At 40.6% G+C, this 27,009-nt stretch overlaps 1 protein-coding gene across 3 annotated transcripts in view; it reads left to right on the forward strand.

Annotated features, from left to right (window-relative positions):
- LOC148319468 (transmembrane protein 132C-like) overlaps window positions 1–27,009 on the forward strand; it is a 127,305-nt gene that overhangs the window by 40,762 nt on the left and 59,534 nt on the right. Inside the window, exons 3-4 of one of the 3 annotated variants that reach the window (XM_088281654.1) lie at window positions 7,365–7,401; window positions 7,461–8,289. In XM_088281654.1, coding sequence (XP_088137780.1) covers window positions 7,493–8,289 — 797 coding nt within the window. In that variant the 5' untranslated portion in view covers window positions 7,365–7,401; window positions 7,461–7,492. Of the gene's footprint in view, window positions 1–7,364; window positions 8,290–27,009 lie in introns of all 3 variants that reach the window. The other 2 variants (XM_088281653.1, XM_088281652.1) reach the window with 2 other exon arrangements.

Here is a 27,009-nt window from a genome sequence, read left to right on the forward strand (position 1 = left end):
TTTACTCCCTGGTCTGTTTTCGGGATTCCTGAAGCAGAAAGTGTTCATTCCAAGGAGCCAGTTAAGTGGGAAGAAATAAACTGTTGGGCATTTGAAGTTAACTTTTAGAGTAACTCTATAAACTAATAAATTGACGCAACATCACATTCCCAGCATTATTTTTAAACAAGCCAAATTAAACCGCTGCACAAGTGTTATAGATTCATAAAATATTTTCACCGGTGCTACTGGGGGGCCACGCACCAGATGTATGTGAAAAATGCTGTTTTAATTGCGTACAAAATACATGCATACGTGCAAAACGTCTTCTTAAAAATATTTTTTAATGCATGCATAAAAGATCCGCTATCGTACCCCAACAGAAAAGGGTTTGAATTACGCAAGTTACAATTTATTTATTTATTTATTTATTTTTGGTATTGCAAAGACCTTTCTTGAATAAAATATATTATTGAAGGACGTCACAAAACCACTGAACAAACCAACCAACATTCATTGTATTTTTTTTTTTTAAATCAACTCATTCAAAATGATTAAATATTATTATATTTCTATCCTGCATATCATTCTAAAGCCACACAAAAATTATTAGGCCTCCTCACCTCGTAGTATCGGGCAGTATAAAACCCAGTGTAAGCTCAACTAAGACATGCCTACCATCTAGTGGTGATTAGTGATATTACCACTTAAAATTACTATCGACTTCTGCATTTCACTTTTACATTTCCCGTTTTTAAAATTTTTTTTATTTTGTGGAAAACTTCATATCCTTATCAGCATTTATCACAGAAATTTGGGAGTTTAACAATATTCCCCTATGCCCCCCCCTCCCCCAAAAAAGTTGACAGTTGCCCATCTCTGTTCTAGGTGAGCCTCTACAATATTGAAGTATACTTTACAAAAAACAGAATGCTCTACCCAAAAAAAATGAAATAGTAAAAATGCCTCTTGTTTACTGTTCACTTTCACTTTGGCCTTAGCTCCAACTCCAGAAAGAAAACAACAACCCGAGGCAACGGATTGAACTGATTGATTTCTGAGGTGGTTTGAAGCATGCTTCATCACTGTTGGTCTGGTCACATCACTTAATTTTCCCTCATTTCTCTGAAAGGGAAAATATGATCCGCCTATCGATCTCTGCATAAACGTGTTGCCTAGTGATGAAAGATGAGGTGTGCCTTACTTTTATGGGATGCGATTAACCTCCTGCTAGGAATGGACGCTCCGCTCCGCCACGGTACTCTTGCCGTGTCAGGGTGCATTTGATGGGCTCTTAGAGTGATTAGTGTCCCAGTGTGTTTTTGTTCTGGTGGAACACCAACCAGAGTATGATGCCCAGCATGTTAAGACGTTTGAAAGGTTGGAAAATCAGGACCCCGAAACGCCAACTTTAATGTTGCGCTGTTAATAATAAGTGAAAATATCAAGTTCAACTATGGACAGGTTTTTCTGTGATGTTGTCCCCGTTTTATTTAATATTTTTATTCAAATGTTTCAAAGGTTATGAAACGTCTTGACATTGGCTACGGCATTTTGTGTTATCAGCTGCTGACATTTATATATGTTTTTCATTTTACCGTGAGCTCCAACGTCCCCTGAAATTCAATTGTTCTCAGGTTAGAAATGTGAAAATGTTACCTTTCAAATTGAGTGGCGGGGGTGGGTAGGGGGTTTACACTGAGGAGCATAACTCAAAGTTCCCCTGAGTTATTTCGGAACAGGAAAAAAAGTTACATATGACGAAAATGTTGACAAACACCACTTCTTGTATTTAATTTGCCATGTAAAACCAATCATATTTAGAGGGGGTGAGGCAAAATGATGACCATAAGGTGATAACCTTTCTAAGAGAATTAATTACAGTGGATTTTAATCGATTGTAATTTTTTTTTTCAGGTTTTTTGACAGATTTTAATTTTTTTGTGTGCTATAAAAGCTTGCGCAATAGGGAAATTTCTATGCGTTCTATTTTATAGCTATCACATTTAAAAAGATAATTAAATAAAAAATTATACCTGTTGAACTTCCATAAACATTACCTAAATATATTACATATCTTATTATAATTATCATTATGAAAATCTGATTTGCGAGAGGAACAGACAAATTTAGAATCGGTATTAAAAAATTAATCTAGAACAGTCTACTTGCATCTCTGTTTAAAGCATTTAGTCAAAACTTGTTGACCAGTGTTATTATATTCTCTTCCTGGGTCAAACTCTCGGCATTATTTCAAGAAGTTTATTAACAGTGCACCCAAACATCTTTGTGTGGGCAACACTCCCAACAGATGTTTGTATGAGTATAATTCTCCCCTCCATTCACGATAATTTCTCAGGGCTATCAAATCATTTTGAAGGGGCAGCCACCTAAAATTGGTGCATGTATATCAGCAGCGATTGGCAAAAAAACGGAGGTGAAATGTTCATGTCCCACTGCTGATTACTAAAGAAAGGAGGAAGTAAGACTTTTTTTCTTTTTTTACCCTTTCTTTTTTGCTAATAGTCACATGACACAATACTATGTGGGCCTTGAAACATCAGTCAAAATGCTTTCAATATTATGTAATAGCGGAAACGTTGCGATGTAAACAGCTTTGTTTGTTAAATGCTTTATTATGGGAGCTGATATTGACGCTAATAGGGTAAATACATCCATCCATACTTTTCTAATTCTTTTGACTACTTGGTCTTATTTCCTGGGAGACAGCATAAACATATGGCTCACAATCGGTGAGCAATGAACCATTCTGCTACGGTTGTGTTGTCTTGACAGGGAAACAAGTCTTAATTGTTGAGCGATCGCTCGAGGCGTGAGCGATTTACTCATCATATGTTCCTCTCATCAAATCTTCACGCTGTCCAATTTTAATAACCTCTGCCTCCGCTTATCGCATGCTCACTCACGTCTGTGCTCTCACCTCGATCACGCGTATCTGATTCAACGAAATTTGTTTGAGGATTGTGTTCAAGAAAGTTGGGACAACTTCAAATGTTTGATCAGGGAGTGCCTTTAAGAGACGCGCACATGGTGGAGGATAAGGACGAGATGAGACGAGAAGGAGCCAGGCAAGATGAGAGGATTATATTTCTACTTTGGTCACAAAGGAGGAGAACAGGTGATTGGATATGAAACTAAACGCATCTCTCTTGAGTATGGACATGCTTTTTAATACTACACTTAATTCCAAAGTCAAACGCCGCCAGAGTCGAACCCAAATTTCTGAGCAGTTATCAACTTTTGTGATCTGATTGACCATAGAACAGCAAACTCAACTAACTGTCACACGCCCGTCATTTATCTGATCTTTTTTTTTGGTTTGTTTTTACTTGAGAACAAAAATGAAATTTGAACGCTGCATGGTGGCAATGAACTCAACTGACTTCACAACAAGCACCAGTTTGGCGGGTGGTGAACGGTTCTAAATCAAAGAGGCTCTCAAAAGCTGTCTTGGTTGACTGTCAAACTCAACATAAAACAAGAGAATTAGTTTTGCCGTACGAAAAGTCAGCTGAAGCTAACAAAAAATTAAAAAATGCCATCGATGTTCTTACAAAGAGCATTGATGTTGATGTTGTTTCTCTTTAAGCAACGGCTGTTTGAACACAAATGGTGAGGCAACACGCGTAGACAGACAATATACAAACGCTCACAAGTCTTGATCCTTTGCCAAAAAAAAAAACTATTACTGCGGCTTATTGAGAATTTGACTGACTCCTTCGTCTCCTTAGGCCAATAAGTTTGTTATACTGCCCCCTGGTGGCCGAGACGCACACACCAGACGAAGCCAAAGAACTGCAATGAAATAATCATAATGTGCAAGCTATTCAATTCATTACATTCTGTTTAATTAGGTTATTAGTTCATGTTTTTAGAATGTGTGGATATATAATGTCAAATAAAATATAGATCACATGCTCATTTTTGTAAATGCAGTGCTCGTGTAGTGGAACATGCCTTTCGTGCGGGAGTGATTCCCGGCCGGCTAGTGCCAGCCATGGCTTTAAAAAAAAAAAAAAAAAAAAGGTGGTGTCAGTAAAAAGCATCCTCCGTGAAGACTGTGCCAAACAAATCATGGTGGGACTCGACAACAACATGGTTATTTTTTTAAACCATTGTGGATCTTTTATTGCACAGGACAAAAAAAATGCTGCGTTGATTTCCTAACCTACTCCATGGATAGCTTTGGATTTTGAGCAGATGGGTTTACTGTTACCCAATGTTTAGATACGTAATTATTTTTGACCCATCAGATTGGGTTGAAGATTGGATTTGGGCAGGCTGACGAGTTGAAGCTGGGCGCCATTTTTGTGAAGTGAAGTTGATGTAAATTTCATGTAACATTTTTGGGAAATGTTGCTGGTGACTGGATAGTTCGCTGGATAACCCCACTGACCTTCAAAATAGGGATCGGGGTTCATCGTTAATATTTCAGCTATACTGAAAACTTGCTAACCCATTTTTTTCCAGTTCTAACTCATCAGTATGGGTGGCTTATACACCCTATCGGATCAAAATCATGACCCGGGTATAAATAACCCAACATTGGCCCGCTCCCTTTTGGACCTAGCGTCGAGTTTGCCATTTCACCCAATTTGGGTGACCTTTGACCCGACGGTAGCATTGAACACATGAAATAATGAACGTAACATCTGGGAAACGATGTGATCATATCATGCACGAGATGCTCCCCGTCATACTCTTCTGCCTGCGTGCTGGGGCGCTGTCAGTCGCCAGCAATCCTCTCCTCACAAGATTTTTACAACCTAGATTTACCACGGGGGGTTAACTTATCTTCACAAATCATTTCCTTTTCCATTTGCAGGAGCAGTCCAGCAGTATACATGATTTACAAGTACAGTAGCTGCTGACACGAAATCCGAGGATAACTCGCAGCTGCAAATCAAACCGGCTTTGGCGCTGTTATTTATAATGACCCTGGCTGTGTCATAAAATGGACAAAATCTGGGGCTACATTAGTTTTGACTTGTTTCCAGTTGTAACGAGGTATTTTGCTTCATCTGTGTCATAGTAAGTAGAAACTAGGACAGTGTGTCACATCCAGCGAAGGATCGGGGCGATCGGCGAAATAATCTCTCAGCTTCACCAGCTTGATCCAGCAGCAACTACGGCGGACCTGCTTTCTGCCTTGACATTGAGCCACATTTTGTCATCCTTCCAATCTGGGGCATCAAACTCTAAACCAACATCACTCGCTAACTACTGTCTAACGCAGGGGTGGGCAAACTGTTTGATTGGCGGGCCACAATGGGTTCTAAAATTTGATAGTCGGGGCTGGGCCAGGAGCAGATGGATGGAGTGTTTTGGTAACCTCACCTCATTGGAGAAAAAATATATATTTAATTTTAAATGAAAGTGAACAAAAGCATTAAATATGTCTTTGAAAAACCACATTATTTAGAAAATAAAACATTAACAAGGTTTATTCATTTTTTTTTTTTTTTCAAGTTCGGCGGGCCGGATTAAAACGTTCAACGGCCGCATGTGGCCCCCGGGCTGTAGTTTGCTCACGCCTGGTCTAACTGAAGGTCTTTTTCCACACGTTTTCCACTGAGGTACTTCCATACTGGGAAAAAAAGCGTTACGTGAATACAGATTCAAAAAGATTCCAAATGAGTTCAGATCATTTGTTTTTAAGATTCATGCTTATTATTTCCATAGCCTTGCCGCTCACGCCTGACATGTATTACTGATACATGTTCTTTTATTCAATAGGTCTGTAATTAGGTTCTGCCCGGGGCCTGTTTATCTTGCATAAAGCCAAAAGCGTTTTCAAAGCAGTGGCTGTGACAAAAGCCATTTTCTCATTATCTGTGCATTTAGTTGCAAATTTTTTATTTTTTTTCCTTGCCATCATAATTCAATCCAGGACCCGACCTCTGTAATATATCAGAAATAGTCTTTGCTGCTCCGTTACGCCTGGAATTGCAAGTTAAAACAGATGCGGAAGGTTAGGATATTTATTCTCTAATTGATCCTCTGAGAAGGCCGTTTGGCTCCATCGCTGCAAAACTCAGGAGGAGAAGTCTCTTTAAATCATGTCTGGACCAGCATGAACTCTTGAAGAGCCCGGTGGTCTGAGCGCCTATTCTTATCACGAATGTTGTTGATTAGTAGACATTGGGAACTCTTTCAGTGACTTTTGGGTTGCTCTGTCAGTTCGCATATCGAAAGCATGAGGGCTGGCGAGAAAGTGGTGATGTGGATTTGTAAAAAGGAGCTCATGCGACGAACATTCTATTTCTCCATGATGATATTGTCATTGTATAAGCCATTGAAACTTAACGCTAAACGGAACGGGTTATTACATGTTATTACATGGTCATCACCGGTGAATTTGGTTACTGTTTTGTCAGAATAAAATGACGATAGCGATTGTTCTTGTTACTGCTCATAAATTCACACCTGTTACATTCCTTATCTTTGCATTTTTCTTCAAATGGCGACCTCCACCCTAATAGATGCCACGTTCTAATTGATTGCTTCGTGCGTCATTGATTTGAAACAAACAAATATCTCTCCTTGTTACCTCAGTACTCTTTAAATTTGCGTGCCACTCATACACACAAACGCACACACGTGATTCCACACAGCACTGTCCCTTTTAGAATCAAAATGCATTTGCCGGTATCCATCACCCTGCCACAGTTAACATGCTGCGGCCGATTGAATATTCTAAGTGGGAAAATGTTTCCTGATGCCTCCTATGGATCTTTGCTAAACTGCCTCGGCACAGATTGCGTTTTAATCAGCTCTGAGTTTCCTTTGCATGTTGAACTGTGGGAAAATAATAGACTGTCTTTCCATGTCCACCACGTTTGTTGTGCAAATGCAATAGGTTTTTAGATACCGGGGACCTTGCATAATGTGACCACGCGTTTGAAGCAAAATCTCTAAGCGATTGGTGAGAATTCAGGAGGAAACTCAAGCAAGAAATTGAGGTGGAAAAAAAAAGTGTTTTATTCCGAGTTGAAACATTCAAGTGCCGCAGCCCAAGAAAATGATCTTCATAGAATGACTATTTAACACTTTCCAATAGAATTGATGAACGGTGTGATTGCCTCAGGTTGCAGGGAATGCATCTAAATGTTATGCTAGCTGTGAATTGCTCCTTACAAGGTTATGTGTTACTTTTCCTTTTTTTCTACTTTAATTTCATGCCTGGCTGGGGCTTTGTTGATAAGGTTTAGAAAAAGGCTCTTTCGCTTAAAAGGCCTGTAAAAGCATTTCCGTGGCTGTTTTGTATTATTTCTAATACAGATGTGTGTTTTCAAGTTTCTGTCGTTGGAACGGAGGAACAAGCGATAACTTCTCTTTGCTGCTGTGTCTTCTCTCTGTTTTAGTGGTGGACAACAAGGCGATCCTGGAGGGCCTGCAGAGGTACAACCCAATGCCAATCTATCTGCCTGTCAGCTACCGGATCCTTAATGCTGAGTCAGCTTTCTTCCTACAGGAGGCAAACCAGGATTTGATGAGGAATTCCAGCCTGCAGGCCCGTACGGAGTCCTTCTTCATCCACCAGGCTCGGCAGATGCCCTTTGTCAACGCTAGCTACGGCCCGCTGTCCGTACAGCAGCCTGTCCCGTTGGAGATGCTGCAGACGCAACCCGGCCCGTTCAATTTGCCCACTTTCACTTTGTCATCGGTGCCAACATCCCCGTCACTGACGCCGCTCTTTACATTCAACTGGAAGGTTCATACATACATCATCAACGAGAGGATTCACCCCAGCTGGCCAAAGGTCCAAGTGTTATTCTACATCGCAGGGCGCGACTGGGATGATTACAGTGCCATTCAAAAGCTGCCCTGCATCCGGATGTTTGCCTTCCACGAGACTCAAGAGGTGCGAGGGACATGCAGGCTGAAAGGTGAACTGGGGATTTGCGTTGCGGAGCTGGAGCCTCTCGCCAGCTGGTTCAGCCCGCCCACTGTCAGGCCAGGTCGGCAGAGGATATCCGAGCAGGCCCAAGGCACTCCCGTGGAGCTCTACTACATGGTTCAAACCACCAACACTGGCGACTGCAACGCCGAGGACTCAAGGAAAGGCAGCACTCTTCGTACGGAGCAGCATGGTCCGAGGGGCCATTCTGTGGGGCATACGCCCATGCAGCGTATCGGGAGTGTCAGACTCTTTCAACCACTTTCGGAACTGAAACTGGACAGTAACTTTTTGGTCATGGTGCCCTCCAAACCCATCCGACCGAGAGAAACTCTCTCTGCTTTTCTGGCTCTATCGACTCTTTCTTCCGTGCAGATCTTCACCCTCAGGTAAGTAATTTTCCCACACTATCAATGCATAGAATTTCCTTGTTTGAAGTTGAATTTCCAGTCTTGTCGTGCATTATACAAGTTGACTTGGCAACTCCCACCCAGTCCAGTTTTTGCTTTAAATCTGTTTGAGGCAACGCTGCGTCCTCCAAACTAATTGCCACAGTCATCATAACGCACACAATTAAAAATGATTTAGCACGAGTTGGGAAAAACAACCACAGACATTTACAGTTTTCAAAGCGACATCAGTGTGTGCAATGTTGTTGTTGCAACTCAATGACTGGAACGACTCACTGATGCTTCCTGTGACTCATGTAAAATGAGTCAGGGGATCGTGCTAAACTAATGCCGAGGCTTATTTGTCACTACTGCATGTGTGTAGGTCCGATACGAGGCTTATATGATGCAAATGCATCTGGATTCCTGTTTTTGTTTGCAGCATGTGATAAAGGTCTGGTAGAGGAAAAACCTGGTTCAGCTGCAAAGAGTCAAATCATCTCCTCTTTATATGAGAATGAATTTAACAAAGGTGTTAGATTGGTTCGTTTTGGTTTTATTTCACTCTATTTTACTTTCAGAACTATTCTAACTGGCTGATTTTTGCTTTCGTTTTGATGACCAAAGTTGGTTAATTGTTGTTACCAAAAAGTATTTTTCCCCACACCCCGACTGTTGTTGCACAGAAGAAAAAAATTTTGTTAACCAATCAAAAGACCACAGCGTATGTAGCTAGGTACGCGCTTTAAAACTCCGTCGCTGATCACGTCAGTGAAAGGCGCAAAAGCGCAGTCAGTGTGCTTCATACGAATTATCAGCAATGGGCAAATTTGTGGGTTAGTGTGTGGCATTAGAGATAAGAATGTGTGTGCCTGATGAGCTTTTGATTTGCCACAGCACCCTCTCGATTGCAGGCGACGTTGCCATGACACCACCAGTATCCTGCCTGGCGTTTGTTTATTTGGGCCATTTACTGTACCTTCAACGCTGGCAAATGTAGTTGTGAAAATCAAGTTGGCCTAAAAGAGACAGTGGTCATGATTGGAAACGCCAGATCATACAGACGCATTTCTTCGACAAAAATGCTCGGCCAAGCATTAATTCTCAGCTGCGGCGGTTAAAATATACCCTCCCAGAGTCGCATGTTTTTTTCCATGCCGCAACAACGAGGCGCTCTAAAGTGGCCATGCCAGCGTACCTTCTAAATGGAAGATGCATTTTTCAGGTGGAGACATAGCTGGCTAGCAAACTGCATGTTGCAAATGTACCAGTTAAATGCTGATTTGAACGAAGGCGGTCTATTTTAGCCACGGACAAATAATTCGGAAAATTGAAAAACAGTGGAATGCTGCATCTCCACAATTGAGGACTACATCGTTCTCATTTTCAGTCATTATATTAAAAGGTGTCAAGCTCAGAAACAAATCTCTGATTTCACTTTACAGTTGTACGGTCATAGCCTGACAAATAGTTTCATCATGTTCTAATGATTTGATTTGACTGGCCAACACCTTCAATGAAGCTCGATTGCAACTTGTGAGGATATTTTAATGCACTCCCCGTGCAATTTTCCTGTCTGAGCACAGCCTTTTTGAGGTGATTCCACACCAAAGCGGCTGTCATTGACTCGTATGAAATATTATTCAAAAAGACTTTAATTGCTCTGCGTTGTTTGATGCAAATGAAGGCGTACGGAATATTTCCGCTGGGCTTCCTGTACGCCTGAGATCTAAATCATGAAAGATGAAATCGTTAGCGTCCTCAAAGTGGTGCTGTGACAAGGTGCCTCTGCAATTTGTCAACCCTGGGTGAGCAGGAAATCTGCCAAAAAAAGCCTCCTTGCTTCATTCTCTCACTCCACTGATGATGAACTCCCATGAAGTGATAACATTCCCTGTGCGTAAATTGGAACTTGGAGGTCCGAAATTTTGCGCTAGCTCTTTTGGTGTACATAGCAGCCACCAGTTGTTTAGAAGTGATCCCTTTTTTTTTTTCCGTTGGGAGAGTGAGCACTTCAAATGCAACCAAAACTACCTCATTAGCAGCCAAAAGATTCAACTTCAAAGTGTTTGAAAAATTGCTCCCTACTTTATACGGTAGTTGACTGCAAGCTTACCAAACTCTGTAATTGCACTTCTGGATAATCGCTTTCTGAGCATTGCTTTCAGCATACACACACGCAAAATTGATTATAGTAAATAAAGTTGACTTTGTACCTTCCTTTAAGTCCGTGCACCATCCTAAACGCAAAGGGCATGCCACAAAGATATATTAAAAACCGTTAAAGTCATTCTGTGCCTTTTGGCAGATTTTTAGTTTTTGGGCAATTTTAGGTCAACTGTATTTTATTGCTTTTATCTATTATCTTTATTACTATGTAATAATCATAAGCCGGAACTCAACTAACATAATCGTCCTTTAGTGGCTTTTCCCTTAAATTCCTTTCAGCTTGCTTCTGATTGGCTGCGATCGCCTCATGGATTATTGTTATAGCGCCACCTGTTGCTTTAGATTTGACCAAGGTCTGAGTCATTTTCAGTCTAACTCTTCATGTGGCCTAAATCCCTGCGATGATCTGGATGCTAGAAATGCTATGAGTGCAATATCACTACGCGTGGGGGTTGCACTGTGTGTACGAACTCTCCAGGATGAGGTCCTTTAGTTGCCGTCATCGTCGAGTTCTTTCCTCATTCTCTTTTCCACATGTTGTATTTAATACGTTCGGGACTTGTGTGGGTGTGACCATAGACGGCTTATTTTACAAGGAGCTGCGGCATGTTTTTTTCCCAGCAGTGAAGGCATCATTAACAATTTACACTATGTTGTCTGGACCTGCTCCCATCTCAGCCCAATTATCTTTTCACTCCCACTGATGCATCTCATCCTCCAGCACAATGTTACTTGCGATAAATGAATACTAAGATGGACAGGGCTAGTTAAGGTTATTGGCCATCGTCCACACATGCACATCTGTTGTTTTCCAGTTGATGTCTCTGTCATAGTAGCACCCAGGGAAGGGAATTTCGCAGTATTGGATATGTATCAGAGCATTTCATTTACTGCTTCAATCTACTTTGTATTTATTGCTCTTCCCAGTTGGTGTTTACGGTTTCAAACTAAACATAAAACAAAGTAAATTACACTTTGTTTATATAAAACAACCACATAGCTTTTCCTTAATAAAGTTTGCTCAGCTGAATGCTAACAATAATACGAAATGGCATAGACATAGAAAGCCGAGGTGATATTTGATTTCTGATAGTTGAACAAACGTCGTGTTGCAACACGTGGACAGACAATATGGCAATACTCACGGGAATATATTCTTTATCCTTTGCTAAAAATGAATAATTACCATATTTTAGTAAATCAGTTGTAAAATACTTTTTTGTGCGTCTCTGTCTGTATTATGCTGTCCCAAGGTGGCCAAGGCATGTCATTTATAGTATTAGTAATGTCATTTGAATTAAAGCAAAAATCTGTCAAATTGTTTCAATTTTAACATTTTAACAGACTTACTAATGTCATCATTATGTGTTTTTATAAGCTCAAAGTAAGATGTTTTGGGGGTTGGAGGGGGGGGGCACTAATATGCAAATCCACGGGAGCCAAGCTGCAAATATGCCGTGGTTGACTGTAACCTTAAATTGTATTATCACAAATGACCAACAGATGTTAGATATCTTAGTTACCGTTACATTGAGTCTTAAACTGTGCTATACCACAACGTGAGGAGGCCTAATATCAGTTTCTGGATTTGTAATATGTAGGACAAACAGAACCTCAGTAAAATTTGCATTTTGAATGACTGGATTTTTGAAAAAAAAAATAAAATAATACAATGAGTCCTTGAACGCAGTTTTGTGCCATCCTTGAATACTCATTTTTATGCCAAAGACCTTTGCACTGGGAGATAAAATAAATTGCTGTGTGGGATTATTTTATTGTTGGTTTAGGAGAGTGGATCTTTTATTCATGCATTGAAAAATGTATATGTTCATATTCAAAATAGGGTTTGAGTCACACATGCGCTTAGGAAATGTGTGGTCTTATGTGCATTGATGAAAAACTTTTCATAGCTAAATTTGTCCCTCTTTCGACAGCAGGCTGCTGTTAGCAGCCAACTCGTGCGCTCCATTTTGTCTCATTTGCTTTAAAACACTTTAATCAACATCTAATTGCACATAAGTGACAGACTTCTTGATCAATGATCAATCAATCGACTAACTGATTACTATGCACATTGCCAGCGAGCCCTCAATTGATTTTGAAATGAGACGGCTTTAGATGGCCAAGGCAGTGGAGGTTAAATGTCACATACGTACATAAATGTTTGTTTCTGATGATATCTTCTCCATTCGGTGATAACATCATAGTCAGGACTGTAAATATGGGGATGATCACAGCAAAAATCATCACAGATGAACAAAAGGCATTCCATGAGCAATTTTCTCTCTGGCTTATTGGCTAATTGGATGCATTTGATCTAATCCAAACAAAATGTAATTATTTGGAATGTAATTGCAGGCTTTTGATTCCAGCTGAACAAAAATTTTGCCCACACATATCCACTCCAACTTGGAGACACGTGTGCACACATACAGTATAGTGACACTCCCAATTCATTACATGCTCGGACGTGCTTTGCGCCAACTGTAAAGTCACGGTGTGTTTATCACGCTAAAGGCTCCCAGCGGAATCTGTAATTCCCTACTCCGTGCCTCATTAGCCTCGGAGAGAATGGTGTAACAGGTTGCAAAGGGTTCTCCAAGCTATTCCTCATTCGACATGCAAATGAAAACACCATTTCCTCCTGAACAAATTAACTGGCTTTTCAAACGATAAATTTCCCCAGCTGTACTGTAATTTTTGACTAAACAATCCAACATGTTTTCCCCAGATTCCCCTGGGGAGGGGAGGGTTTTGCTGATGAATGCAAATGAAGATCTGCCGAAGGTATCAGGTGTTTCTTGCTGTGCCAGCTTGAAATAGTCAGCATCAAGCGTTAGTAGTTAGGTAGCTATCGGCAGGGATGCACAAAACAATTTGGGTGTGCCTCTCACAGGAGCAACGGCGGTTGATGCTTGGTTGTTCGTCCTCAAAATCGACATCACGAGATGTACGGAAAGACTTACACCGGTGATCCTCGCATTTTTTTTTTCCACAACAGCGACATTGGCAGAGCAAAGTCAACCGGGAGAGACGATTTTATGACAACATACCAAATCACCTTTGCGGTGGTTCTTTTCTGCAAATAAATTGGACATCCCAGAAACACACTGCCGATAATACATTTTCAATTTAAGTCTTATTTTCCTTAATGCTGGAATGGGCAGAAGGTGGCTGGCGTGTTTGTGAATTTCTTCATGGAGCAGCTTTATTTTTTCAATCCACTCACTGTGAGGCGTTCAAGATTAATATTTGTCAATCTTTTTTTTTATTGCAAAACTGTTATTATTATTATTATTATATTATCATTATTATTGTTGTCATTGTTATTATTATTATTATTATTAATAATAATAATGATAATAATGTTATTATTAATAATATGATGACTATGATGATAATAATAATAGTAATATTCTAGGATAAAATCTTTAATGGGGGGTGGGGGGGTCATCTTTTTTTTTATGTCAGTCTGTTTGCCCTGTTGCACAATTCCACCATTTACAGATCAGTTGGGGTACTTCATCATGTTGTGGTTGATGGCGCTAAGAAGTTTGGAAGACCAGACTGATTGTTGGTTCACGGACGGTTAAGTGTTTGGTGTGCTGTGTTCTTTATTAAGCGATCTAAGCATTACACAAGTATGGACAAATGTGGCAATTTGTTATTATGGGTAGGGTCTCCCGCATTTAAATAATCTAGTAAGATTGAAAACAAATATTTATCATCATAACGGTGTCGAAATGATCGGTGCGGTCACCTACGCCTTCATTTACGCAATGTATTCCCACAATTTGCTCACTTGGCCCCTTCACTATGTTTACTGTGAAAACCAACTTTGCTCATGGACTCATTAATAAGTAATTAGCAGTTTGCGCCCCAAGGGGACTGCTCACGATGTAGATCCGACCTTCCGCTGGACCCCGCTGCCACCAAAGCAATCACACGTTGCCCGCAGCAAGTAATTTGAATCCTTGTATTTTCTACCTTAATGATTTCCCGTCACATTTCTTTTCTGGAATTTAGTTTCAAATTGATGAATGTATTGCACATTGGAAGGGCAAAATCTATTGCCTTGCTATTTGGCTGCAGTCTGTCTCTTTTTTTTTCTTGTTTGCTCTCTGTCCATCGTCCTTTGGAAAAAGCTGCGTGTCCCGGAGGTATGCTGCTGACAGCGGGTCGTACGAGCGTTCAGTTAGAGACCTGCCTCTAAGACTAGGAATATCGACAGAGTCAGAGGTGACATTTTTATTCCGTTTTTTTTTTTTTTTTTTTTTTTTCTCTCCTCGTGTTGCTTTGAACTTGTGAAAGTGTTTCATGCTCCTTGTAAAGGCAGCAGTGAGAATTGCGAAGGCCGGCATTGGCTCAGTTCCTATTTTCGACCTGTGTGGAAGGATTACTGAAGCATGTCGAGGGAAAAAACTAGCTTTCCGCCTGGCTGCACGTTTGATCAACCTCAGATTTGTGGAAATATGCCTAACTATGTCAATCCGCTCTGACTTTTATCTTCCGGCCTTTACTACACCTTCCGCCCTAAGTGAGTCAGAAATATGCAAGAAGCTTGAGCCAGAATTCAAATATATGAACTATTCAAATGCGTCACACCTGTCAGAAGGAAATCTTCAGGAGATGACTTTGGCTATGCTATGTTCCTGGCGGCCACAGCAGCCTCGTTTCAGATAATCATGGACAAAATGGGACGCTCATGAAACAACACGGAGTGGTGTGATAGGCAAAGGTGACAGGTTGTGATTGCTGTGGGTGCCCTGGTGCTTTGGTGCAAGAGGTGGAAATAGTTCGGCAGTACGTGCCCCACCACGTTGATGCTAAATCAGGAGCCGCCCCCGGCAGGAGAACTTCATTTGAGTCTGACAGAGCCACAAATATGCACCAAAACCGCCAAGCGTCCACATTTTATCTGTAGAAAAGCCTTGACAAAAGGCAAAAAAACTGTGAAGGTGCCCTCCAGAGCATGCCGGGCTGAGAAAGTACTGGCAAAGCGCACCTTTGAACCGCTGCGACTCCTTCCTCGCATGACCCGATACTGTCATAGACTGTGAGGAAACTTAGCGAGAATTAAAATGGAAAATAAAAATGGCCAGTATCCCACAGAGGACTGTACATAAACACCTGCCGCGGCTGTTGGGAACATAGTGCAAATATAGCCCAAGCAAATAGGGGGGGGGGGATTTTTGTTTCATCGTATTCACAGCTTTACACAATAAGGTAATACATTCCAATTGAGGCGAGTAAAACTTCCACATGCTCCTGCCAATTAACCATAAATGATGTTCTCGTCATCCAATTTGACCAGATGGGGTGTTTTATAAACCTTGCCTGAGGCAGACCTGGCCAACATGGCCTCCAAGTTATGAATATATTTTTTTTCTCATAACGTATTGTTGAATTACATTCAGAGTTCTGGCCGAGCTGTTTTGACTAATGTAAAAATATGCAGACCGTATACCAGTGGCGGGCCGTGCATTTCACACGTACGCATTCAGTGAAGTCCTACTTAGTCCGACTTGAATAAATACCCGTCATAACGCCATCATTTATCACACCACGGCTGGAGAAATAATATACAAAAAGACACATGCGCACTACTGTGTGAGTTTAGGAAGACCTATCTTCTCTTGAAAGGTCCGTCTTGATTCTGCACAGCGCTGCCTCTCACGAGAGAGTATCCAATCACAAGACGGTTCATCACCTTCAACGTGATGCATGCGAGAACGCATTACTGTCATCAATTCGTGATCTGATTGGCTATTGTAACTGTCTATCAACTGTAATCGCCCTCTTCACTCACACTGAACAGACGGCCGCATTATTGTCACTGAAGGCCTTGGACGAATAGTGCGTGCTACAGGTACTATGAAATCTGCCTGGCAACATGAGCGACCTGAATTCCGATTGGATAAAAACGCTCCTAAAAATCCAACACTAGGATATAATATGATATTAATTGACGAATATGATGATGATTTCTTGATTATGTTAGGCCAGCTTTGAAGGCTTTGAAGGCCTTGACCGCCTACCACTGCCATATGCTCACCGAGCATCAAAAGAAAGTTGACACAAATGTAGTGATAACGAACAAGGTTGCGCATATTCATTATGTACTATCTTTGTTTGCTTTTTTTGTGTAGCTCACAGTCAAATATGCCATATCGACCATCTAAATTTGACTTATTTGTTCTTTTACGTTTGATTACCTGTAGCTCTTAAACTTGCTCTGGTGCTAAAGCTAACATCATATGCTCATCATATTGTGTTTAAATTTAAGGTTTAATTTTACGGTTGCTTCGAATCCCATCGTTCAAAACACCGTCATTCGTGGTGTCACGCAAAACCTTTGCGAAACTCACAAAGAACTTTGTAAAATGAAAATGAATCATACTTTCTGTTACTCCCTGTAAGGAATCAATTTCAGAAGCCAAACAAATCAGTGGTCACCCGGCATCCTGAAACGGATTGTGTTCCACTCTAATTCTATAGTTGTATGTTCACGTTTTGCGCCAATTGGCAAACAATACAGTCTTCAAAATAACATTGTGTGTCTGCCAGGTAAATAAATTTCTGAAAGCAATATTTGTTGACCATCAAGCACTGGAGACAGAAAACAACACTGTCAAATAATTATATTTTTTCTGCAGAAGTAGTTCCAATTTTCCATTTTTTTTTTAATTTTAGTTTTTGAAACCTAGGTAGGACGAAGCCCTGATTTAAGGCAAGGAAAATAATTCGCTCTGGAGGATAAAACCAGTAAAAAAAACCTCTTTGTTTTGGACCTGCTATTTAGTGATCGATCTCAATAATAAAACCAATTTTATTTTTTTTTTTTTTAAAGGAAATGGGACTTTCAATGTGAGCTGCATAAAAATATGACCGAAAAAATATCACCATAGAGCAGGTGTGGGCAAACTACGGCCCGGGGGCCACATGCGGCCCGTCAACAAATTAAATGAATAAACCTTACTAATGTTTTATTTTGTAAATACTGGGTTTTTCAAAGACATATATATTGTTGTAATGCTTTTGTTCACTGTCATTTAATTTTTTTTTTTTCTTTTCTCCGATGAGGTGAGGTTACCAAAACACTCCATCCATCAGCTCCTGGTCAGGCCTCTCTGTCAAATTTTAGAACCCATTGTGGCCCGCCAATCAAAAAGTTTGCCCACCCTTGCCATAGAGATATCGTTGATGTTCTGAACTAGAGCACGCTGCTCTCCGTCTTTATTATTAGAAAAGGATATTTGACCTAATTTCTTTGATCGATTATGAGCGAAAGATACATTTAACAGATCGTTTGTTGTACCCATCCCTCCATTTTCTGTAATGCTTGTCCTCGTTAGCTTGCGGGCGAGCTCCAGCCCATCACAGTGGGAACGATGTAATGTTGTCACAGCATTTCATTTTGCCTCAATGAAATATATCAAAATATATAACGTTTTTTTTTTTTTTTATATATTTCTGATGTGAATGTATACAGGCAAAAGTCCAACTTTTCCTGCGCTGTTAAGTTTGAGCTTGTGCACTGTGAGCTGCAGATGATGAATGGAGTGCTGTAGGGGCTGACAATCATGGATTATGTTGTGGCAGAATAAGCTCTACTGGCGAGCTCCAAGTTGCCGCTCTGTCTCTCCTCCAGACAATCGCAAGCGTGTCCCTCTAATCACTTGTTTATCCGCCGTGTTTCTCATAAGGATTTAGTTTGATTAGTTTGATCACCCCGACTTGACAGCTGTAACACCAACTCGGAATCATGCATATTTTAATGCAGGACTCGAGGCGAAGAAATAGGGAGAGGGTAAGGGAAGAAAATGATGAAATGTTGTGCTTGTCATATAGACTTTTAAAAATAAATATTTTTGGACTGACATTAATCCCTAAAACAGAAAATGTGCAGTAACTCGTCCCAGCTTGCTTCACCCACACATACTGAGAAAGTTGCGCAGATTCAAAGAGTCAAATAAGCAAGTTGTCACAACTCGGGCAGGAATCTCCATCTCCATTGTTTTCACTCAGCTCCACCAAAATAGGATGTAGTCATTTATGAATAATTGGTTTTTGAATCAATTGCTAAGCGTTTGGTGGAAAGTGTGGACTTGTTTCTTGAAGTAACTGAGGAGAAATTGAGTTTACTGCTTGGCTGCTTTGCAGTCTGAAGAGACATTTCCCCCAACCCTGAGTATTGAGAATCATCAGAATGGGACGTGCATCCATCAAGCTCCAAACTAGAACGCTTGAAATGACCACAATGACTGTGCCTCACCGACTTTAAGCATAAATGCAGAGTTGCCTTCATCCTTGGCAATCTTGGCAGCCGAAAGAAAGCTTGAAAACCGACCAAAAAAAAGAATCCTCTTTACTTTCTGATTTTTGGAATGAATTCAAAGCATGTTATGAGCGTTTGAACACTTTGTTTACTTGTCAAAATGCGATGATCCATCTTTTTTGATATTGCTCTTCTTGTCTAGCCATTTCAAACAAGCAGAAATAATGAAGAAGAAATCTACGGGGAGCTGCAGAGAAATGGGACAGGCAAAGGGAACCCTCTGGGAAGGGATCATTAGAGCGATGTGATATTCAGCATGTGTTTTGGAGCTGCGCCTCTGGCTGCGTTTTGAGCTGTGTAGTATTGGTCAGTGTATGTGTTGATGGCTGGGAGGTCAGCCATTGATCTGGAGATAGAAGCTGGTACTTTGGATCCAAGCCTTCATCATCCTGTGGGCCGACCACCAATGTGGGTGGATAAGCCTTGATCTGCTCGAGTGTGTGTTGGGCTTTGTGTGTGTGTGTGTGTACAGAACTGGTTAAGAGAGTGATGCAAGTGCCTGCTTGTGTGTGTATTTTTTTTTTTTAATGATGTTGCCCATATGAGCAGTTTGGGAGTTTTGGTCCTTTAATAAATGACAAATGGCAAGGGCCGATTACAAATTGACAGTGCTCAATCATCAAACGAGCGCCATGCATCCAAAGCCTTACAGAGTGAGCTGTTGCCTTCCCAGACAGAATTGGAAAGGTAATCTAAGGCCTTTATCACCCAGCAGGCAAATCGGACTCGCTCACAGCGGTTCCTGAAGCTCAACTGCCAGTGATAATATTGGAATCGTTGCGTCCACACACGAGCGTTCTGAACTGACATCTGCAGGGACTGCTGTGGTAATATAAGCATCGCTCGGTGTGAGGCTGATGCTGCGTGATGCCGTCGAAAACCGACAGGAGATGCAGATGTAACATCTAGCCAGTTGTGATGTTGAAATTGTCCGCCGCACCAATTGACACGGCGACAGGACACCAAGAGAGACTTTGTGATCCGCGATGACAGCGGTCGTATTTGGTTTTCAGTTGTTGCACTGCAAACAACTCTCTGATATGCGAGTATCCAGACACGGCAGGGATGAGAGTTACCTTTCAAACCGTTGCCACTTGTGGTTTGGATCAGTCTTGAAAACATGTATTTGTATATACATATGTTATATTGTTATTTCTTTCAGTTGTAATAAAAAGTTTGATTTGGGGCTGACAGAATGAACAAAGCCCAAGTGACTTTGAAACTGACGTCTGAGCTCAGTATTTTGGTAAATGCTAAACCTTTTCCACACACACGCACACATATATATATATTAGAATTAGAATTAGAATTAGAAATCCCTTTATTGTCATTGTACTCAAGAGTGCAACGAGATTAGAGAGCTCCCCTCTCCAGCCAAGGTAAGAGCGTCTCAGACTGCCCAATAAATCAAACAGTGAAGTCTGAATCTGATGAAAGTATGGGTCTATCGTACCTTGTATCAGCGGCTCAGGTAAGTGTCGGTGGAATGAATATACGCATGATATTTTCTTGCTCCACTTTGGGCCTTTTAGTCCAAATTGACCTTCATTAACACACACCTATGTTCTTAAATTACTCTTGCTAGGGATGATAATCTTTCAGTCTTCAATTTTTCATTGTTCAGTTGTGTGGTAAAACAGATCAACAATGATTACAGAAAAGATACAACATGACGAAGCAATGAACACGGTAGTAATGTCACAAAAGAAATGTGCAAAGTGTCACTATGTGTCAACGAATTCAATTTCTGTGCTGTGTTTTTGGGGGGGGGGGTGTCTTGGTAAAAAGTGAGTTTAATGCCTCTGTGTCCATCACGTCTTAATTTAGTCTGTCATAATGGACATCCAGTCAACTAAATCTTTTCGCTATATTTCTAGAATCTCGTTAAATCTGTGCCACATGAAAATGTGTTTCCCAACATCGTTGTCGCAAACTGCGTTGTCGGAGAAAATATCTTGGATCGAAACTGTAGTGTCATGCCGTGTTATAAAACGTGAACAAATCAGTGACAGTGAAAGAAGCAAAAAGATGAATGACAAAGACCAAGCACTACATTTATTCTTCTTTTTATTCAAGTTGTGCTGAACATTTCCGTTTTTAAAATCTCGGTCAGGCATGTTGAGAACACGCAATAAATCAATATGGCTGAGAAACACCGGTTAGTTGAGCTTTTTTTTTTTTTACGGTCTGCCGCTCTTGCTGGAAGAATACAGTTTCAGCACATTGTGTCAAAATAAAAGTCGAGTGAAACAATGTAGTGCAATTTAAGAAGAAAAATGAAATCTGGTATATTGATCGCACACGATGCGGGCCCTTGCTGACCAGTATGTTTTTCTTGGTAAATACAAATGCAAAGCCGCCCCCCTCCTGGCATACATTATGATAAGGAAAATGTGTCGGGATTAAAAACACCATCAAAATGAAAACACAAACTTGAGTTACTGATTGTAACAACCGGCAGTTTGACATTAAAATCGCTGATCAGCCACCTTGGTCAATGCCGCGGGCAAAATGTGGTTCATTTAATAACTATCATAAGAGAAGTGAGTCAGATGAGAGAACCTAAATGCATGAATTAAACATGAAAAACATTTTTTTTTCTTAGTTTTGCATCTCATGAACGAAGTAGGCGGCTTTTGTTCATAGGGTAACTGAAACGGGTGACAGTCCGCCACCCTCCAAATAGAATATCATTTTCTTTGAAGATTGCTTGAGTGCCAATATAAACACATTTTGACTAAGGTGAAGCTTTCGTATTCTGTGGGTCAACTCTTTGAGATATACAAGGGTCCTCAGAGAAGACCATCATGGAGAACATACTGTATTATTTCCAATCCGATCACAGTATGAGACTGGAAAAAAAAAAGTAGGAGACATTTAAAACAGTGACTCAAAAATAATGTTGCTTTTCTCATTTGAAATGTTTTCCAGGCCTAGAGTGCAACGTCTTTCTTATCTTGTTCGATTTTGGGGCTTTGTCCCTTCAGTCTCCTCTTGAGAAGCTGAAATGCATGCTCTATTGGGTTAAGGTCTGGTAATTTGCTTGGCCAGTCTGAGAACTTCCACTTTTTTTCCCGATGAAGTCCTTTGTTGTTTTGGCTCTGTATTTTTGGTTTCTTATCGTGTTCCATGATGAGGCTCCTCCAGATTAGTTTGGATGCATTTTTCTGTTACTGACCAACACCATTAGTTTCTTTTTCAAGCCACTCCAAATTGTTGTAATTGCTTTGCCCAATGTTTGCAGAATAGCTTTGATCGACTTTCGCACTTCTTTCAGTTTCAAAAAGGCTTGCTTTTCTCCTACAGACTGCTCTCTGGTCTTTATATTTGCTGAACTGCAAATGCATTTTTCACAGATGAAACCCAAAACCAAAAGAACTATCTAATGTTTATGCCATAAGTCTTAAAGGGCAACCAATATCTGAGCAACTTGACACGCCCACCAGTCACATGTTCCAGTACTTGGCTTTAAAAAAAAAAGTGCTGTGTCCTGATTTTCAGCGAGATCACAGGTGTCAAACTCAAGGCCTGGGGGCCCGATCCTTCCCGCCACATCATTTTATCTGGAACGCCAAAGCAGATGATGTGCATCCACTTTGTTTTTCTTGCAAAAATACTAACATTTACCAATTTCGTCACTTTTGAGATGTTGCAAGCATTCTGTTACCAATTTCTCATCTAAAATAAATGTAATAATATTTGAACAAACCGTGTTTACCGGCCTTCAATTTCAAAAACCAGTTAGCGGTATTCATCAATTGTGTTTATGTAATAGGAGCCGATTACATTTCTTTTGCTTCACAATCATAAAGGCCCTAGCTACATGTGGCTCATGTCAAGATTTTGCTAGACAGCCCTGATAATAAATGTATTTCTGTCTTTTGATCTGAAACTCAAACGTCTTCACTAACACCAAAAACAAAGAAATTGACTTTGCCGTTCCAGTACCTTTGGTGATCGATTACAAAGCATTTACCATTGTTTTCATTTTGTGTGTGTGTGCGTGTGTGGGTGTGTGCGTGTGTGTGTGTGTGTGTATGGATACTAAATCCCCCTCCCAAAAAAAAAAAAAAAAAAAAAATCTCGACAACTTTCTCTCCCAGTACAATCCAGCGCATGATTTGATTGCCTGTGTCTCCTGTCTGAAGCGATGATTCTCGTGTTTGTTTGAGGCCGTTGGAACAAAGGTGGTGCTTTTACTCTGGAGTGAAGCCCCTTTTGTGTTGTCCTCAACAGCTTTTTAGGCTCGTCTACCATCTTTGTCAAACACTTGAGTTGACATCCTGCTCAAAAAGCCCAGTGGGCGTGTCACCACAATGCATGCGGGCTCTTCTGGAGTTTGGATACTTCAGAAACCATGGACCAGTAGTTCACCCCGAGATGAACTTTGGTCCTCAAGACAAAGCAAAATAGGGATTGCTTGGCAATAGCGCTCCACTTTATTTTCAGTGTGCTCAAGCTGTGTTCTATCCCCAGGGACTTTAATTCTCTTTTGTCTCACTTCTCAGGACCATAAAGTGACACAAATGTACCAACGGTAATTCTCTCTCTAATAGTTTTCCTTTTAAGTCTGCACTGGATTGGCCTGTTACTGTGGTCCATTTCCAGGCCAGCATAGAGAGAGAAAATCGTGGTCATAGTAATATTGTTCATACTGTGCAAAATGATGCTCGCTGGCTAGTTTGGATATGCAATGTACAACCAAAACATCTTTTCAGGAGCCAGTTGCTAAAGAGCAAAACTATGCTTGTTTTTTGGGGGGTTTTATTGGCTGATTTTTGCTGTCACATTAAAAACCTTGTATCATCACTTTAGACGGAAACACTTTGCATGCCACCATCGAACTCTCCCGGCTGCAGTCATACAGGAAAAGTCTGATTTTATCTTAGTATCAGAAATGAACTTTTCTTCATCACATTTCATGAAATAGTAATTACAGATCGGTGTCCTCGTTGGTACCTTTGCTGTGTTAAATAAAAAAAAAATTGAAAGCAATCTTGAAAACTGAGCTCGCCGTTTTGAGCTCATGATCCTTGAGCGCCCTTTTATGTGAGTCTGACTAATGCACGGAGGTCAAAATTAGATTAAGTAAACATCAACCCTGTGCTTTGGCATTGTGAGCTTGGAGTAAATTTTGTTTTCTTTGTTATAAATTGTTCCGAGCCAGGAGGCGCATCAACGGTAAACATTCATTGCGAGCCATTTTAAAATAGACCATACATGTCCTTGTTCAGATTTGAACAGCCATGTAAAGGTTCCGGAACATGAGATGTATCGCATCCAATTTTCACTGTGAAAATAGAGTTTATGTTTCAAGCGTTTAACCTTTCCAATAACTGAGTCGCATGCCAGAGTAAGATGCCAGCGGAAGACCTCTCCATTTTCCCCCCCAGCCCAAAACGGAGCTTCTCCAATGAACTATCAAAGAGGAAGTCAACCCCAAAAATGTCTTTACAAGAATGTTCTATGCAGGCACACTGGAAAAAGGGTGAGGCAGGATTGTCCGTTAACTGATCCCTGAGCAACTGTGATGTCATTTTCAGTCGAAAAAAGTTACAAAATGGCCGCCCGTTGAGGTGGCTAAAAACAGATGGATTTTGCTGATTATCTCATACTTCACAAATGTGAAAGCGCTCAGAACATATTATTGCAAAGATTTTATTTTATTTTATTTTTTTTTTGAGGGGGGTTGACTTGCCCTATCATTAGATGTTATTCTGTTAGAAATGCATATTGGTCAAGCCCCAGCACTATTTAGAAATTAACTCGAAAAGTACTGTAAATACAAATAACAAAATGTGTCTGCCATGTCATTGAAAAATTCAATTTGGACACTTTGTAATTACGTTGCGAAAGAAAGCGCCGTTTTGTTGCTTTACCAACAATATGGTTTAGTTGATAGGAGAAGTATTTTCATAGTAATTGAGTTAATTGTAAACAATTTTCAATTTGTTTTCGAAATAGAATCTGACAGGAAAGACATTTGCCTTGTACTACATGAATCACACAAAATAGTTCGCTAATTTGTAAAAAAAAAAAACTTTTCAGGAAACTTTGTGGACTTTGACAAATGTCATTGAATGCAATGAATTGAAAGGAAATGTCATTTTCGCAAGCAGGGGGAACTCACCCACTTTGCTTCTGATCTACTTTATGTAGCCACCGAACATGAAGAAAAATGTTTTAAAGTGGAAAATGGTTGATTTTAAATAGATTACAGAAAGATTACACATCTTGAAACAGTCTCTCCCTTTGTGCAGGGACATGGTTCAATTCTGCAGTCGCTTTTCCACCAACTTCCATTCTGATTCTTCAATCAGAACTTGTGGTTCTGATATTATTAGCACAGTTCCTGCCAGTCATGGTACCAACAGATGAAGTCGCGGGTACTTAATTTGTTTATGTCATGGTGGTGCAGCCACTTAACTTTCACACTGTGCCCTTCTGCATCCATGATGACACCTGGGTATGCTTCATTGTCGGAATTAATGACGCACCACTCTCCGATGTTTTTTTTTTTTTTTTTTTTACCTCAATCATTTCTGGGCTGCGAGGCTTATCTGGTGTCGTTCCACACGTTGGGGACTTGTCAGATGAAACGGAAACATTTGCATGAGTGACCTCTTGAAGGTTAAAGCAGAGGTAGTCCAAAGCGCCTTCCTCCGTTTTACGCAGACATGAAATCTCTCTATATTTCTTTTGGTTGGCTTTCAGAGTGAGAGTCTCATAGTTGTGGCCGCGACTGCATGTAGCTCAAGTATCCCTCTTTGAAACCAGGAGCAGTTGGACAGATCATAGTATGATTTTATTAAGCTACGTATCAATATTCCATTTTTATGGGGACATAAAAATGGAATAATTGTCCTTAAAATTCATCAAAATATTCTAATAGGTGTCATCACCTAACTTCCAATGATCTGAAATACGTCCTCGTTCTGCACGTCAGTTGCCCATACACATTTTCAGAAGTTCCAGCAGCTGCAGGGGAGCTGACTGCGGCAATGCTCCGGCTTGACTTTTGACCTCTCTCCATTTCTCTCATGTTGCCAGTTCCTCTCTCACTGAGCTCATTGACGCCTTCGCATCTTTCTTTCCAGTCTCTTCCTTTATTTCAGTTTGTCCCGTTTTGTTCTCAAGGTGCTTCCTTCTTATGTCGGCGTCAGCATCGCTACAGTCCTGTTATCTCCTCGGCAACCCTGATCCTTTTGACCTTAAATGTTCATTTACGAGCTTTAATTGGCTGTCCCGGTAAACTAGGCTTGCCTTAAAGCCGTATTTCACGGAGCGGCAAAGGCGCAACCGTGTACGCGTGTACCGAATGTTGTTTTTTCGTCAGGGTTCGGTCAAGGTTGCAACAAGGTTGCCATTAATTTCAATGTTTTTTTTTTTTTTTAAAGTTGTGTTACGTTTCAAATTTGTATTGAGCTTCATCATTCTGTTACATTTTGATGACTTAGTCGTTTTGTCAAGGATAGCAGAAAGCACTTGATAGGTGATGTTAACCCAACTGTAATTTTTGGTGTGTATTTATGAAAGAGAGAGAGAAGACAAAACCAACCCTCGTTTGGTATTCCGAAAAAGGCAAACTATGAACAAGATGACTTGTCAAGTCAAATCAGTTTTGTGTGGGCGGATACGTCCAATTAGAATTACTATACCATATAGCAGCCGTGGGCAAACTACGGCCCGGGGGCCACATGCGGCCCGTCAAACGTTTTCATCCGGCCTGCTGAACATGAAAAAAATTAAATGAATAAATCATAATGTTTTATTTTCTAAATACTGAGGTTTTTCAAAGACATATATTGCTGCAATGCTTTTGTTCATTTTCATTTCAAATTAAATGTATTTTTTTTTTTCTCCGATGAGGTGAGGTTACGGAAACATTCCATCCATCTGCTCCTGGTCCGGCCCCTCTGTCAAATTTTAGAACCCGTTGTGGCCCGCCAATCAAAAAGTTTGCCCACCCCTGCCATATAATATACCATAAGTGGTATGAAACCATACATTGCAAAAAGAAACATATCGTCATGTCAGTACTTCTCAAGCAGTGTCAAAAAAATCCACGCATTGTCTTTCTTTCTGTTTACTGAATCTCTATGGCCCTGAGCAAGTGTAGCTAATAAACTCTCCAACAAGGTCAAATGCAGTCTCATTCACTTGATAGGAGAATCAAACGCACTTATCCTTGTGACTCAAACAATGGTAGGGTG

This window comes from Idiotropiscis lumnitzeri, chromosome 18 (assembly GCF_059441095.1).
Source record: "Idiotropiscis lumnitzeri isolate Australia: NSW breed Sydney's pygmy pipehorse chromosome 18, RoL_Ilum_1.0, whole genome shotgun sequence".
In the NCBI taxonomy this organism is placed as follows: Eukaryota; Metazoa; Chordata; class Actinopteri; order Syngnathiformes; family Syngnathidae; genus Idiotropiscis; species Idiotropiscis lumnitzeri.